The 17,104-nt window shown below is 47.1% G+C and overlaps 1 protein-coding gene across 3 annotated transcripts in view; it reads right to left on the bottom strand.

Annotated features, from left to right (window-relative positions):
• The window catches only part of BACH2 (BACH transcriptional regulator 2), a 192,776-nt gene that overhangs the window by 4,758 nt on the left and 170,914 nt on the right, over window positions 1-17,104 (bottom strand). For all 3 annotated transcript variants that reach the window (XM_087777141.1, XM_087777140.1, XM_087777142.1), the window contains 2 exons: window positions 15,307-16,851; window positions 5,459-5,665 (listed from right to left, as the gene is read on the bottom strand). In XM_087777141.1, the coding sequence (XP_087633267.1) occupies window positions 5,459-5,665; window positions 15,307-16,851 (1,752 nt within the window). The remainder of the gene's footprint in view (window positions 1-5,458; window positions 5,666-15,306; window positions 16,852-17,104) is intronic.

The raw sequence follows: 17,104 nt of genomic DNA, 5'->3' as shown, positions 1-17,104 counted from the left end.
TACATAATTCAGGAGACTGGAAATTACTGGTCATAAAGTGGACAGAAGATGACAAAGGAATTTCCAGTGACCATGTATTGTGTGAAGTCAACTGGAGTTTCACTGCGGGTTCTCCTAAAAGTAAGACCTTGAAGCAGACTACCTGCTTGGACAGCATGTGTATGGGGGGAGGGCAGGAGTGCTTGAGAGGCAAAGTTAAAGTTGCATGAGTTTAATTTTGCAGCTTTATACTCTTGCACACCTTGTGACTGTCTTTTTTACTAATGCCCTTTTTCAGAACGATGCACCAGATCCCACAGAATCATAGAATCATTTAGGTTGGAAAAGACCTTCAAGATCATCAAGTCCAACTGTTAACCTAACACTGCCAAGTCCGCCACTAAACCATGTCCCTAAGCACCACATCTACCTGTCTTTTAAATACCTCCAGGGATGAGGACTCAACCACTTCCCTGGGCAGACTGCTCCAATGCCTGACTACCCTTTCGATGAAGTTTTTCTTAATATCCGATCTAAACCTGCCCTGGTGCAACTTGAGGCTGTTTCTTCTTGTCCTATCTCTTGCTACTTGGGAGAAGAGACCGACCCCCACCTCGCTACAACCTCCTTTCAGGTAGCTGTAAAGAGCAATAAGGTCTCCCCTCAGCCTCCTCTTCTCCAAACTAAGTAAACCCAGCTCCCTCAGCCGCTCCTCATAAGACTTGTGCTCTAGACCCTTCAACAGCTTCGTTGCTCTTCTCTGGACACACTCCAGCACCTCGATGTCCTTCTCGTAGTGAGGGGCCCAAAACTGAACACAGTACTCGAGGTGCGGCCTCACCAGTGCCGAGTACAGGGGCACTATCACTTCCCTAGTCCTGCTGGCCACACTATTTCTGGTACAAGCCAGGACGCTATTGGCCTTCTTGGCCACCTGGACACACTGCTGGCTCATATTCAGACAGCTGTCAACCAGCACCCCCAGGTCCTTTTCCGCCAGGCAGCTCTCCAGCAGTGGCTTCTCCAAGCCTGTAGCATTGCATGGGGTTGTTGTGACCCAAGTGCAGGACCCAGCACTGAGCCTTGTTGAACCTCATAAGGTTGGCCTCGGCCCATCGATCCAGCCTGTCCAGGTCCCTCTGTAGAGCCTTCCTACCCTCCAGCAGATCAACACTCCCACCCAACTTGGTGTTGTCTGTAAACTTACTGAGGGTGCACTCGATCCCCTCATCCAGATCATTGATAAAGATATTAAACAGAACTGGCCCCAGTACTGAGCCCTGGGGAACACCACTTGTGACTGGCTGCCAAGTGGATTTAACTCCATTCACCACCACTCTCTGGGCCCAGCCCTCCAGCCAGTTTTCTACCCAGCAAAGCATACACCCGTCCAAGTCATGAGCAGTCAGTTTCTCCAGAAGAATGCTGTGGGAAATGGTGTCAAAGGCCTTACTAAAGTCCAGGCAGACAACATCCACAGCCTTTCCCTCATCCACTAAGCATATCATCCTGTCATAGAAGGAGATGAGGTCAGTCAAGCAGGACCTGCCTTTCATAAACCCATGCTGACGGGGCCTGATCCCCTGGTTGTCCTGTACGCGCCACGTGATGGCACTCAGGATGATCTGCTCCATAACCTTCCCTGGCACCGAGGTCAGGCTGACAGGCTTGTAGTTCCCCGGATCCTCCTTCCGGCCCTTTTTGTAGACGGGCGTCACATTTTCTACCCTCCAGTCAACTGGGACCTCCCTGGTTAGCCAGGACTGCCAACAGATGATGGAAAGTGGCTTGATGAACACCTCCGCCAGCTGCCTCAGTACCCTTGTGTGGATCCCATCTGGCCCCATAGACTTGTGTGTGTCCAAGTGGTGTAGCAGGTTGCTAACCATTTCCCCTTGGATTATGGGGGCTTCATTCTGCCCCCCATCCCTGCCTTCCAGCTCAGGGGGCTGGGTACCTCAAGAACAACTGGTCTGGCTATTAAAGACCAAGGAAAAGAAAGCATTAAGTACCTCAGCCTTTTCCTTATCTTTTGTCACTGTGTTTCCCTCCACATCCAATAAAGGATGGAGATTCTCCTTAGCTCTCCTTTTGTTGCTAATGTATTTATAGAAACATTTTTTGTTGTCTTTTACAACAGTAGCCAGATTGAGTTCTAGTTGGGCTTTGGCCCTTCTAATTTTCTCCCTGCATAACCTCACGACATCCTTGTAGTCCTCCTGAGTTGCCTGCCCCTTCTTCCAAAGGTCATAAACTCTCTTTTTTTTCCTGAGTTCCAGCCAAAGCTCTGTTCAGCCAGGCTGGTCTTCTCCCCCACCAGCTCATCCTTTGGCACATGGGCACAGCCTGTGCCTGTAAGATTTCCTTTTTGAAGAATGTCCAGCCTCCCTGGACTCCTTTGCCTTTCAGGACTGCCTCCCAAGGGACTCTGTCAACCAGGCTCCTGAACAGGCCAAAGTCTGCTCTCTGAAAGTCCAAGGTAGCAGCAGTTCTGCTGACCCCCCTCCTTACTTCTCCAAGAATCGAAAACTCTCTCATTTCATGATTGCTATGCCCAAGATGGCCTCCAACCGTCACATCACCCACCAGTCCTTCTCTGTTCACAAACAACAGGTAGAGCGGGGCACCTTCCCTAGTTGGCTCATTCACTACATATCGCTGCATACTCAAGTCCAGCTTGCTAAATAGAAACTTCAACATTTCTTTTGAAGAATCCTGCACCTCAAAGGGCTTTTGATTCCTGAAATTCAGCAGGGATCAGGCCCACGTCACCCATATGCCTTTCATTCATTTCCCTGAGATGTGTGTGTGCGCTGAGGAGAGAAGGGGACTTAAAAAATCTATTTTGCCTATACACAGTTGATTGTGTTAGACAGTAACAGTAATGTCACAGGATTCATGAAGCCAATGAACCCAAATTAATTTTCAACTGAAGGCTACAGGTATCAAGCTGAAACCCCCTTGCTGCTAGTCCAGCCCTTAGAGTGCTGCCCCTGGTGCTCTGCAGAACGAGAGAAATGTACTCCTCCCCATCATCAGCTCAGTGTAGAGGGATGGGCATGTGCAACCAAGACTGGGCCTGCTTCTCCTGACAACCTGGAGGAGGAGCCGCTCTTTCACTCTGCAAAACCTCTGACTCACCCGCGTGCACTGTGGATTACGCTTGGTGCAGGAAGCAGTTGCTCACTATTTTGTTTATCATCTTTGATGTTTTGTTTGTTTTGCATCACTGGAGCACTACTCTGAACAATGTTTTGATTTTCATTTCTTTTTTTTTCCCCCAGGGCTTCGGCAGCACGGCGTCTGAAGGCTTTGCAAGCCTTGATGATTTAAGCCTCCCAACCAGCTTGTGGGGTCAGTGTCACCTCCCTGTTACAGATGGGAAGCAGACAGGCACAGGCAGTAAGCGAGGAACCCAAAGTCATGCGGCTTTCTGCCATTTGTGAAGCGATGGTAACTCAGCTTCTTCCAACAGATCCCTGCCTCTTTCACACTACGTTTGCTACAGCTTGCACAGAGAATGAGGCGCAACGAAGCCTACACTAAAGGCCACTTTAAACACGCAACCTGTTATGACAAGAACAAGAAGTACCCTGCTTCCCAGACCCACCAAGTCAACCTACAACTGAGCATGTTTTAAATGAGCACATAAGACATATAAATCAAAGACTACAAATAATCCTTAATTAATGGAAGCTGGTACACAGAGATCTCAGTAAGGAAATCAACTTCAGCTCCTTCTGTTTTATCTGTGTGAATGAACTAATTTATCACTCAAACTCTTCGATATTCAAAGGCTGGGTTTAATGCCGGACTCCTAAATCTATGCTGCGTAATGCAATTAAACTGCCCAGTCCTGCAGACTGCGCACCTGCGCTTCTCGTAACAGCTGAACTGGGACTATTACATTATTTTTGATGTCTCAGAAAGCTTTTACGACTTTTAAACAGATGAGGAGGTGCTAACCTATTTTGAAGTTCCAGTGTTGCATTTCTCTCACTGAGTGACACCCTGTAGACAAGTCTTCCTCCATGACCCTTGTCTCAAGCCTTTTTTTTTTTGTTGTGTACCAGCTTACTTTATCAATGGGCAAGGGATGGCAGGGGAAGAGGAGCCGGGCCCTCAGATCACAGGGACACTGTCACAAAGGAGGGGAGTTTTTCCAGATAAGGTGCCTATAGCAAAGATTTCTACATCTGACATGGCTCTCCAGGTGATCTTGCTTAGCAATGGAGAGGAACAGGCACTTCTGGGCTGTATGTCACCTCCTCTGCTGCAGGATGAGACAAATAAGACTCACAGGTATCTGTTCCTCTTCACTGACTATAAAGGAAACCAGGAGAACAAGCTCCAGTGCAGGTGTCTATATTGTAGACATCTGCGTTTAGCCACCCAAACCACACCTGACTGAAAGAGAGAGGAATTTCCTGAGCGGCCACCTAGCCTCGCTCCAGTCACCTCACTCCCTTAGATTAAAATGCAGTAGCACTGTCCACTGACACCTTGGCACACAGGAGACCCATCCCCAGACGTGCTCTGGCCAGTGAGCAGGGCATGCTTTCCTCTCCTCTCCGCAGTAGACTACTGCCAGAGACACAGGTCAAGGAGGGCCGGGGCAAAACAACAGTTGCCACCTGAACCCGGTGCATGGGATGTGAAGGCCAGTGCACTGTGCAGTGGGAACAGGCCTTTTGTGTTAGATAGTCCTTGAATCATGGGGGGGGGTTCAGTCCACAACACATCAGGAGCATTAGAGGGAAGAAGACAGCAGGAGCAAGGAGGAACATGCCCTTGCCATCTCACTGACCTACACCAAGGGATGCCCACTTGACTGCATATTCACATTCCTGGCTTTTCGCTTCCCTTGCTATTTCTGCCATTTGCTCAGTGAATGAAAGAGCTGAAGAAAAGGTATTGCAAGCTGAAATGTCCTGAAAATGCTGAGCTGCCTTCTTGCACACCAAAGAGAAAGAAAATCTCTATGTAGAGATGAAGCTGGCCCTGCCACACCACTGTTTGGACCAGACAACCTCAGAAGGTGTCTTCAATACCTATCTCTTTTGAGTACTCCACAAATCCCTGACTAACAGACTGTTATGGTAGTTAGGCATGGAAAGGTGGCTCAGATGAGGAAATGCCTTTGTGGATGCACTTTAAGTACAGGGGGTAAGTTAAACTGCAAGAAGGGAGCTGTGATACAGGCTTCCCTCTTCTTCCAACCCCCTCAACAATCTGCTCTTGGGATATGAAAATAAAGAGATATCTAGGCCTCATTCCACTGGAATTTTGTGTTTTCCATATATATTATATACACACACATACTAATATATTTTTGTATATTAAATTTTCATATTAGTGGCTACGCTTACTTACGTACAAACTGACCGAACCCACGAAACTCTGGACAGGAATTGCTGTCGGTGGCCTGCAAGCTGCGGCGCGAGGGCAAGCGGGGCCGCGGCAAGAGCACACAACTCACCAACTTGCGGATTTCACATTCTAGGTTCTGAATACAGTCCAGTTTCCTCTTGCGGCAGCGCTGAGCTGCAATTCGGTTCTTGCTGCGCCGGCGGACGTCATGGATGAACTCGAGCTGTTCTGAGGTTAGCTTGTGCATCTTTATCATCATCTGGAAATCATTCCTTGGAAGATCTGTGATTTGATCAACAGGAAAAGGAAGTTTCACCTAAAACAAACAAATACAAGACAAGAGCAAAGAGTCATATTTTGCTTGCTAAATGCAAGCCGAACAACAGTGAAAGGAAGGAAGATTACCTATGCTGCCGCCCCCTAAATAAACAACACACCAAGTTTTACAATGAGCAAGTTTTTCATGCTCCCTTGTGGCACGCTGTGGAGATCCAGATGGAATTGTACTGAAATCAGCAATATAGATGAATCCCAGGTTAAAATTTCATCTTTCTAAAAAGCTCTAATAACATATCTCCTTGTATTAAAAGAAGGCTCCGTTCACTAAGAGGCACGGCCTTTTGGAAACAGTGAAGTACCTTGCTGATATTAATTTCAAACCAGTTTCAAGGAACGGGCTATTACCGCAGCAGGAAACCTGTCTCTGCACCGCCTGCAGGACTGAAAGTTTGATTAGGTGTGAGGTTAAAAATGCAACCTGACACCTCAAGTGGATGAAAAATACTATATCGCAATTGGGAAAGGTTGCCTAATCAGCATTTCCACTGAGCAGTACACCATATAAGAAGAAAGGGTCAGAGGAGTGTGATGCAACATATCCTACCCTGCTAAAATATACGGATTTTGAAATAAAACAATATTTGCTCACATTCTAATATTTTTGTAGATGGAAGAGCAGCCAAGTTGCATTTCTTGAAAAAAAAAAATAGTCTAAAACCTCAGTTACTTGCAGTAAAACATTTTTCCTTCGGGCCACAAAATGCCATCCTGTTTTGACCATAGACCACGTGACAGTAGCTCCAGGTTCTGACTTCAGGAATTCCAACTATCTCTCCAACTCCTACCGATTATGCATTAAAGCAAAGCAAAACACAAAGCTCCTGACAGCTTGGAGCAACAAACACACTCTGTCTCAAAACCTGGAGAATAGTGGATGTGCTCAAAGACTCCTCTTCTTAGCTTTTTTCCCCCAACCATATCAGCTTGCTCAAATCACTGGTTGGGAGTGCCTCTTCCAACAAACCCTTCTTCACTTGTACCTTGAGACTGACAACATGACTATCAAAAAATAATGTTCCTCAGTGGACTGCTGTGTTTGGTGGTCAAATAAGAATCAGTTGACAAAGTTGAAGGAGATGACAACTGAGTAACTCGATTGACCACCGTTTCTTTTTTTTTGAGTCATACCCCCACTGCCCAAAAGATGGCAGTAAATATTTACATTTCTGTCCCCACTTGGTACAATCCAGCCTCTAGAACAAGGAGACCATTCTGCATTCAGGCTACCAAAGAAGATCCGATTTAAGTTGCTCCAGCCAAGCAAAAGATACGGGTTGAAAAGGTTCCTTTGATATTTAAAACATGGTTATCGTCTTCAAACAGTGCACTTTAAGTATTTGGAGATAAAGAAAATAACAGCACAGTTTAGAAATAAGTTGTTTCCATTGGACAGCTGAGTTTGTTTATGCAGAACAGTTTGCTGAGGACATATGTACACAAACACGCAGCGGTGACCTCTGGCATTGACAGTCATGGACCCTCGCCGGGCGCCCGGACCTGTCAATAACCAGCTCCTCATCTTGTTTATGAGCTTGCGTTTTCTTGCGCTCTTCTATCATTGCTCTGCACATCTCCAAGCCTGGGCCATCTCAAATTCAGTGCAAATACCTACCCCATCCTTTCATGCCCTGAACATTGTCCCTCTGCCCCATGTGTCCAGGCACTGCTTCATAACACACTACTTGACAGGTCAATTTAAACGAGCAAGAAACACCGAACACTGCCCCAATCCCCTCCCCCCCCCCCCCGATTCCTGCTTGTACACACAACGGCTGACCTTAGGCACGGTGATGTGGACTACCTTGTTTACAGACTGCTAACTAATGACATGAAACCTGTTTGATTTCCCCTCCCTAGCCTTTGGACGGTCAACATAAACTCGGTGTCACCTGCTTTTCTCTCAAGATTCAACCAGGGTCTGAAAACGAAAACAGCTTGTGCTTTCCTCTGAAAGACACCACAGTTTCACTGCAAAAACAGTCCTTTCACATTCCCAGTTTTTCCTTATTTTCTTAAGTCCACAGCGGAAAGCAATGTTAACTTTATTTCTCCCTCCCTCTCCCTTTCAAAACATATTTATTTGCAAGGAGGAGATGTGCTTGCAGCTGGAATGGGAATGAAAGGGAAGCAACTTAAATCTGTCAGGTAGAAGTCGCTAAAGGGAAATGGGAAAATAAATAGAAACAGATTCATAAAAAAAATTAACGGATTGAAAATAAGCCCATCTACACAGCAGGCCAGGGACTGCTATCAGTAAACCCAGCATAATCTCACTGCTGTCATAGGCAGCACTGCGCAGGATTAAAAACGTGAAAGGGAGAGTGGAAGTGAGTCAGACTCATTTCCTTCACCATTCACAGCATTTTTATTGCCTGTCTCCCTCTCTGCAATTAGCTGTCAACTGAAAAAAAACCCACCAAGCCTTTGGCACGGACACAGTGAATAACTGTGCTGGGGTACTGCTGCAGTGAGAGGCTAATGGTGTTTTACATCGGCACAGGGCAAGACTCTCAGCTGGTATTTATCACAACAGAGTGGTAAGTCAATTTGCAAGAGCCGATGACTGTGCCATGGGTGGGATTCATCTGACCCACTTAGAGCCATCTGAAATGACGGGTTGGGACTAGCTAGTGTCCAGGTCCCTGTCGTTAGCATCGAGGACACAGAGGCCTTTGGATGGCAATGCATCCTGCACGGCTTCTCCCTCCTGGCTGCAGAAGGAGGGGAAATGAGACTTAGAAAAGATGCTGCATCTTACAGTATCTAAGGTAGGCGAGAGAAACCTTACCTGAGGTGTCTGAAAAAGGACAGTCAATCTTTTCTAAGACGTGTAAGAAAAACCCAGCAAGCATGTTTTCTCGTAAACTTTTCTTTTTAATAACTATGAACTTTATAGAGGAAATGACTGTGTACTCTTTGGTTTGGACTATTTCAAATTAGAAATGTAAGCGGGATCCCTACTCCTTCCAGGAGTTACTCCAGCCAGAGCTAACCTCACAGAGCTCTAAAATCTTCCCTATCAGCACAAATACTCTTTCCCTGCATTTTTACAGCAACAGCAGAGCCTCTGTTTCCACCACACAACAAATAAACGGGCACTTTCCACCACCGCTGCAGCCTCTATTGCCCCTGACTCTGGCTGATGCACCCCTGAGAGGACAGCCAACCCACCCTGGTGAAAAAGAAAACTTGTTTATGATTTTGTGGCACTTTTTCCCCCTGTATTAGCATTAGGATGCCAGTGTAAATGTCATTGCTTTGAGTGGTTAAGTAACAGCAGCGACCTAGACAGACAGGGACAGCCATTGACTCAGCACATGAAAGGCCCATATATAACCCATTAGTTCCTTCAAGCTTCACTAGTTAGTGCCAGCTTGGATCACATGCCAGTTACTGCTGTGCCGCTCGCATACTGTACTAGTTACTGCTGCTGCTGCTCTCCCCCCTCTCTTTTTCTTTGGAATAAAGGAAAGGACCAAGGCCCCGTATTCACTCACATTAAAATGTGTCAAGTGCTGGGAATTTCCTTATCTCATGAGTAACATCATTAGCTTTTTCACTCTTTCTTTACATCTAAATTTCAACATCATTATCTTTCTTGAGCTGCCAAGTGCTAGTAAGGACAATGCACTTCCCAAGCCTGGCTTAACATCACAGTAACTAAAAGGATTCATATATTAACCCTAAGAAAAAGTAATCATCATGTATTGAGCATGGGAGGGTGGAACTCAAGGTACCAGCTTGACCTTTATAAATGGTTCAAAACCTTGGTCAGTTGCCCCAGAGTTTTAAGAAATAAAACTGTTGCCTTAATGCCCCTAAATTGAAAGCCAGAGTTATTGAAAGCCTCTGACACTTAAAATTGCCCAGCCCTTGGAAAGCTCTCAGGACCCACCCAAGCAACCTAGGACAGGGGCTGAATCATATCAATGCTTTTTTGACGTAAAAAAGGGTAATTTGCTTCACATAGAAGAGCCCAACACATTAATGCTGTTTTTCCTAGTATCTTCCTTAGCATGCAAGTCTGTCTTCCACAAACGCTCTGGAAGAAATTCATCCCAGGACAGGAATTGAGGTGTGTCCACCTGTGTTAGGGGCTCGATTGCCTACACACTATTTCAGTCCCACAAAATAGGGACCTACCTGATTTCACTTGGACAGAGGCTATCTAAGAAGCACAAAGCCAACAGGCCACGCTTTGTGTAAGAGAGAGGACAGGCAGGATGCACTCTCACTCATTTCCTCACCCCGCTGTCTACTGGCATAGGTAAAGCCTTCAAAGCACCTCTTCTGTTCAGGTGTCAACCACACCAAAATGGCAGAGGACTGCAAGAGGAGAATGGCGAGCCCAGGCAGCAAAGACCTACCATTATGTCAACAAACCAGGTCTGAAATGGGCTCGATCAGCAGGTCCCACTGTAAACAGCCTGTTCTATCTGCCACAACACAACTGATGGCCACGTAGTTGCCCAGGGTCAACTCCAGCCTCGCCTCCTGAGGGCCAAGAGAGGTGTTTGGCTCAGCAAATGCTGCCTGAGAGGGCACTGCTGTGTGCTTAGTGGAGGCAGCCTGGGTAACCTTTTCATTTGCCACTGGCCTCAGAGAACTGGGGGAAGGGGCTAGTCCCATGGCTGAGGGCTTTAACCCAACAATCAGGAGATGTAGATAGAGTTCTCATCCTTTAGCCCACGACTTGGACTTGTATTCAGATCACACACCACTGGTGCTTAAAATGCTGGGCTGACCTCTTCCCGTTCACAGCTCGCAGTGTCCCCAGCTTCCAGCCCTATAAAGGGCACCACAATACAATACTCCTGCCCATTAACAGGCTTTTCTGCGAACAGGGATAGCACAGAAACCCTGACAGAAGCTGCAGGTGCATTTGAGAAGGGCAGATCAGACCATGAAACGAGAGGGGATAAAGTGCAGTATTTCTCTGAAAAATCTGCTTTTGTAGAAAACATACAAGAATTGGAAACAGTCCTTCAAGAGCTCCATCAAGGGCTTCAGCTCAGGGCATAACAGCATTGACCGTAGAGTTGCAATGAAATAAAACAGTGTTTAAAAGGACTTTCCTGAAATTTCAAGCTTGTAATGGAAAACTCTCACTGTTGTTATAATCCAGTAATTCTCTGCTACCACCACGGATACCACTCCTACTGAAGAGAGCAAAGAAAACAAAACTGCCATGAAGTTTATCTTGCAAGACTGATGTTTGGCAAGACTCCATTTAACCAGATGTTGCCAAACACAATTCCCAGTGCTCTGCTGATGCTGCTGAGGATCCTGGTCAGGAGAATATCCACCAGAGAAGAACGTGGAGAGTAATTTTCCCATTTTCAAATTTATAAGCCTAGTAAGATCAGGAAAGCTGGGGTGACCAATCACCAAATTCTGGGGAGGAACTACATACAAAAGCAAGTTAAAAAAACCCAAACCTTAATGTGCATTTTCTTTGTTTGCCCTTCTTTCTACGGAACACTCTTCACTGAGTAGACACATTAAGCACCAAACAAGATTCAGCTTAGGTAACTCAGCACAGCTCCAGTAGGTTTCTGGTAAGGCAACTTTGGTTTACCCCCTTTTACTGGGGCTCTGACTTTGCTAAGCATCAGCAGATGAACAGAGAAAGGGTGGCAGCCTGTCACTTAACATGGAGGGTTTTGGACTCTCACTGAAGGTTATTTGCCTACGATGTCCTCAATGGTCCAATTGCACTAGCTCTGCCTTTATGAACACTTCCTTTGAAAAGTGAGTCACTAACCCAGGTGGGAAATTCTTTTGAAATATAAATGAAAGACACATTGACTGCAATTCTCTAGATAGTAATAGTTCTTGGAAAACTCAACCTCTTACCTCCTCCCACCCTTGTTTATTCTTTTCCTAAGAAAACGCACTCATCAAATTAGACTGAGCTGAGATTTCTTTTTAACTGGTTTAGCAATACAATATTTTTTACAAGTTTTCTATCAAAAAAAACCCCATACATACTTGCTGAAGAAAATGAATATAAAGAAAAGTAGGTAATGCTGAAGTTTCTGTTCCTAAGTAGGTTAACAGATTGACAGACTACTTCCTTCTCAACAATTCATTATTTCAGGGCTTATTGTTTTGTTGTTGCTATTTTAAGCAGGATTGTCAGAACCTGCCTGCAAGCATCGAGCGTAAGTCTTCTCTCTCGTATTATATCCCAATAATTGATTTTTAACAACCTGTGGAGGCCTGAGGGAGCTGGGTGAAAAGAGCAACACAAACCGTTAAATGTTTCTGTAAAGTCCCAGCAGATCAAGTAACGGCCCCATTCCTGCAACTCCGTAACACAGGGATACCCCACATTGCACTTGCTGCTTCTATCACGAAGCCTTAAGAAAGGGAAATCTCAGAAGATTCTGTGTGGCTCCCTTAACAGGAAGGAAAACGAAAGGCAAAGACATCCTGGAGAGGATTTACCAGCGGTGTTATGGGGACCGCTGCCTCCTCTGACACTCGCACCCCTGCATGGGACAGGGAGGCTGGCCACAGAGCAGGGTCACCTTCACCCACACGGCACTCACGCCGAGCCCTAGCACCGAACAACTTGGGCATGTGCTCCTGAACGGCATCTGTCTGGCGGAAAGCAGAGTGCCTGATAAAAGCAGAGAGAAGAAACCTTTCACCTACTTCTCACAAAATCAATACACTGGCAAATGATGTTTTGTGACATTAATTCTGGCACTGACAGCACTCCGGGACCCAAATCAAGACCAACAAGGTCCAAATTCCAGGGGAACTGAGCAGCGCCGTGAGATAACCGAGGGTCAGAGTCCATCAGGCTTATTCCCATCAGGCCATCCCACCCAAACAAAAGCCCACCGGCAGCAGAAGAGCCTGCATGGCTGCTCTCCAGAGGGGCAAGTGCCTGTGTGTTGCCCTCAGCTGTCTTATCAGGTGCTTTTTGAAGAGAAGCCCAGCAAACATTGTGTGATCTGATATGGCAGGGGACAAGGGACCCGTCTGGGAAGTTCTCAGGACAGCAAGGGCAAACCGACAATTTTGGGAATGGAGAAAGATTCCCATGCAGCTTAAGGGGAGGTGAAGGACAGAGAGCAGTCCATTTCAGACTGCTGCGAGTCTCTCCTGCTGTTTTAATGGCAGCCAAACTGCTAAAAGGAGGTAGAGCGACTTTTACAAGAACTTGCTGTTGCCATTAGGTATGTTCTACTGCCTGGTTTAACATATCCTTCACCGAGGTTTCCACAGGAGCGGATCTTGCAGGATTGCAGGATACACACCGCAAGTTGCTATATAAATACAACATTGTTTAATGAGACTTCAATGTCCTTTCTTGTGTTGGTAACAACCTTTGCAAATTCCTTTTTCAGACAAAATCTGTACCAAAGCACTGGTGTGATCTCTTTACCCTTTGCTTGCTCAGGATAGTGCAGTGCAACCTCACACAGCATTCATTTCCTCACCCCATTTTTAATGCCTAGCACTCCTAATCAAAATGCCTTGCAAAAAAAAAAAAAAAAAAAAAAAAAAGGAAAGGAAAAAACCAAAGAAAAGCGCCTTAGCAGCAGTCCCAGGGAGAAAACTTGCTCAGCATGGTGCAGAAAATCTTCGCGGGGGAAACCAGTGGCAAAACCAGGAGGAGAGCAAACCCTTCCTAGCTCTGCCCCAGAGCCAGACACGTCTGCCTGCCAGCGGCACACCGAGATGGTCTCCTGTACCCCACCCACTTGCTCCTCTTGTGAATGTCCCTCCTCTCATCCATGCTCTCCTGCACACATTTGCACACTTTTTTCGCAAAACCACCACCAATCCCCTATACCCTTCTCATTTGACTCTTCCGGGCTCATTTCTGCTGCAGCATCTCCACACAATTAGCCAATTATGACAGCTAATTAGTCATCAAACCCCAAAAGGCTAACCTCCCGCCCTCTCCACTGCCTCACGCTGTGCATTAGCCCTTGCTGAGCAAGCAGCACACGTGGGTGGAGATCTGACGCTCCCCTCGCTCCCACTCCCTGCTTCCTTCTGCCCCTCATAAAGGCAGGACTTCACCGAGTAACCTTGGCATTGACAAGCAGAGTGGTTCTGCTGTAGGGCTTCCCGAATTAGGTCCTACGCGCAGCATCCCAGGCAGCCTTCCAAGGAGACTCCTCTCCCTTCTGCACTGTCCCCAGCTCAGGACATGGGGACAAACAAGAATTGCCCTCTCAAACCATAGGTACGGCATGACAGGGCTTAGGACACCAGAGGCTCCCCAGGCTCTTCAGCTCTTCCTTAGAGCTAAGCAGAAAACCACCCAACTGAAGAAATCACCCACGTTTGCCTGGAAGGTATCTTCCACAGCCTGGGATGCAGCTGGAATAAGGATTGTGGGATAAAATAAAGTTCACTCTTTTCACCCCTAGCCTACAATTAAGCCCAGCTGGTTCTGCCCTGGGTGCTCACAGCACGTGAACTCCCCAAACTTGCACTCGCTGCTCCCCACGCTGAAGCACACGCTCTCAGTGGAGCATTTCAGTGCTACTAGAGGAGCCAGATACGTGGTTTCGCCCAGATACTCTCCAGGTCATGCAGTTTCCTAATGAAACTCTGTGAAAACATCCAGTGTTTTCTCAGTTTCTGAGCTCTACAACGCTTCTCCATGATTCAAGTCTTCCTTCAAACTAGTGACTTCACACAGACAGTTTATTTGATCATGGTTAGCCAGTTATCACTGCAGCATCTCCAGCTGGCCCATCTCTAGTTTTAAAGCAGGCCCTTTTTCTCCTGCCTCTCACGGGGGAGCTGCACGACAATTCACAGCTTGCTCTCCAGTGGAGACTCCCCATCCCCCTGCCGTTCTCCTAACAGTCCTGTAAATTAAAGGCTAACTTCTCTTTGAGACCATTTATGCAACGGCTGTTAAAGGTCATCACCGAACCAATTGGGGTCACGGGCAGGAAACATCGTCTCAGTTGTCACTTAATAGAGGCAAAACCCATTACCTGCACGTGCGAGAGAGAGAGAGAGAGAGAGAGAGAGAGAGAGAGAGACACACACACACACAGAGAAGGTGACTTGAACACCATTCCCACAGCCAAGGGTGGCCAGCTATGCAACTGTTCAAGTCGTTTCATGCCTCTTTCTCCTCCCACTCTTGTCTGCCTCCTCTACTCGGGCTGTTAGCAATATGCAGCAGGGGCTCTTGGTGCAGGCTGCCCGACCCTCGGTGCCAGCAAAGGCATGGCTTGAGGTTGCTCAAACACACCAGCAGCAATAACAAGCGCAGCTGGAACCACCTTGGCAAACTAAGGATGAGGAGCGGTGCTTTGTGCCACGGGCGAGGGAGGGAGGAGGACAGGACACTGCTAATATTCTCCTAAGCACATCAATGTGCTCTCATCATTCAGCAGTTCGCTATTGCCCCATACTCAAATTCTGATAAGCGCCAAACACCTCAGAGGTCAAGCAGACCTATTTAGTGAAGTCAACCATGCACACTCAGCTGATGAGGGGATAAACAGAAGTTACTCTTTGCCTCTATAAACAAAGAAAGTGCTGGGGAAATGCCAAGTCATTTCAGAGAATAAAGGAGCGATTAATTGGGTTACATCGACTGCGATATATGTACTTATCTTAAATCCCTACCTCATGCCCTCTGTCTTGCACAGGACATGATTCACTGTCTGCTTCTGAGAATGACCCAGACTCATCGCTGGAGTTTGTTCCATAGGATGGCTCACATTTAATCTGGGCTCGGACCGGGTTGTACAATCCATCCCCCACCACGCCGGGCTCCTGGTGCTCGGGCGCCAGGAATCGGGGGCCTTGGGAGCAAGGGGAAGAGGAAAGCTCACAAAGACGCAGACTGCAGGGAGAGCCGCCGCTGCCATCCTCTGCGTACGAGTAGGAAGAGCACGAGCTGGAGGTCCTGGTTCTGGTTTCCAAAGGAGGAGAGCGAGGGCAAACTTTAATTGGCACCGGACAGCTGGTGTTCGGCCGCATCCTTCCCGGCAAGTGATCAGCTGTCAGTCCGCTGTGCGAATAGGTCTGAGAGCTGGGGAGAGACTGGCTACTGCCAGCCCACAGACCCTTTGGCACAGTCTCAGTGAGGTCTTTGTCCAAGCTGCTCACACCAGAATATGAATGCACCGAAGTGTTTACTTGGTCACAAGCATTTGAAGAGAATATAACACTCCTCCTGTCCAGTTCCCCTTCTTGCTTACAGAGAGTTTCAAAGCCGGGCCCCCTGAGCGGCGATCCCACTGTGAAGTTGGAAGCATCCTTCTGCATGGCATGGGACTGTCCATAGTTCCCTGTGAAAGGGACGTAATCAGTTTTGTGGTCACCCTGAGTTGTCCCTTTTTCAAAAGGGCATGCTGGACTCCTGCCAAAGTGCTGTTGGGAAGTGCTGGGGAAGCCAACCAAATCTATGCTTTTTGTTCTGTTGAAGAAAGACCGCAAGCAAGAAGGAGAGGACCCGCTTTTTGGCCTGTCGACGCAAGTGGGACTTGGCTGTTTCCTGTCCATTTCAACATCCCCTTCTTTATCCCTGATATCAGGTTCATCTCCAGACAGGCAAAGTGTGATGCTTTCTTCATCGTTCTCTTCATTCTGAGGCTCGCTTTTTATCTGCCCCATAGCAAGTCCTGATTTGAGGCCATTTCCAGAGCTCTCTTCGCTGAATGTGCTTGCAAAACCTGAGGTACTGATGTGTGATGTGTTGTAGACATTCTTGGTACAAGCAAGCTGGTATTTCTTGTATCTGGGGTACCGTGTTACTGCATCTTTGTCCAAATTGTCCTTGCTATCTCTCAGCATGTCAGAGTCAGGCAGCATCCCTTCGCCTTTGTCTGCTCCAGCAACAGTGGTTTCAAAATTGAAGGGCTCTTGGTGCATCCTCTCTCTTGGGCAGGATATTTTTGACGTCTCTGATTCCATCGTCTCCTCCTCATCTCCATCCGAGTTCTCCTCATCGTGCATGCGCTGACAGGCAGTATCTTTTTTGCACAGGAACAGGCCGTCTTCGTTGTTCAGCAGTTGCGTCTGAAGGAAGCTGAAGCAGGAGTCCTCCAGGTTGTGCATGCGCAGGAATTCAGCGCAGTGGATGACCTCCTGGATGTTTTCTCTGCTGAGTAACAGCTTAGCAGTGTAGGCAAACTGTAACAATGGACCAAATCCCCTGACGGTGACCTGCAAAAAAAGAGAGGAAAATTGCCAGCGTTACCATCAACTCTTGCTGTCATCCCAAGTCCTTTATCACATAGTTAGATAACCTAACAGATCTAGTGTCCGGAAATAAATACTGCTCAGTACTGGTTATTCGTCTACCATGTCAGCAACGACGCTACATCCAGTAACTAGCACTGCTCCCTTTATGTTGCTCCTGTACATCATTGTACAGGTTGAGCTGAGCATTATTCTTCCCAAATATCTTGAAGATCTA

This window comes from Nipponia nippon, unplaced genomic scaffold (genome assembly GCF_047370975.1).
Source record: "Nipponia nippon isolate SJK-2023a ecotype South Korea unplaced genomic scaffold, ASM4737097v1 scaffold_4, whole genome shotgun sequence".
Taxonomy (NCBI): domain Eukaryota; kingdom Metazoa; phylum Chordata; class Aves; order Pelecaniformes; family Threskiornithidae; genus Nipponia; species Nipponia nippon.
The sequence above is the reverse complement of the archived record's forward strand: the minus strand, read 5'-3'. Positions and strand labels throughout refer to the sequence as shown.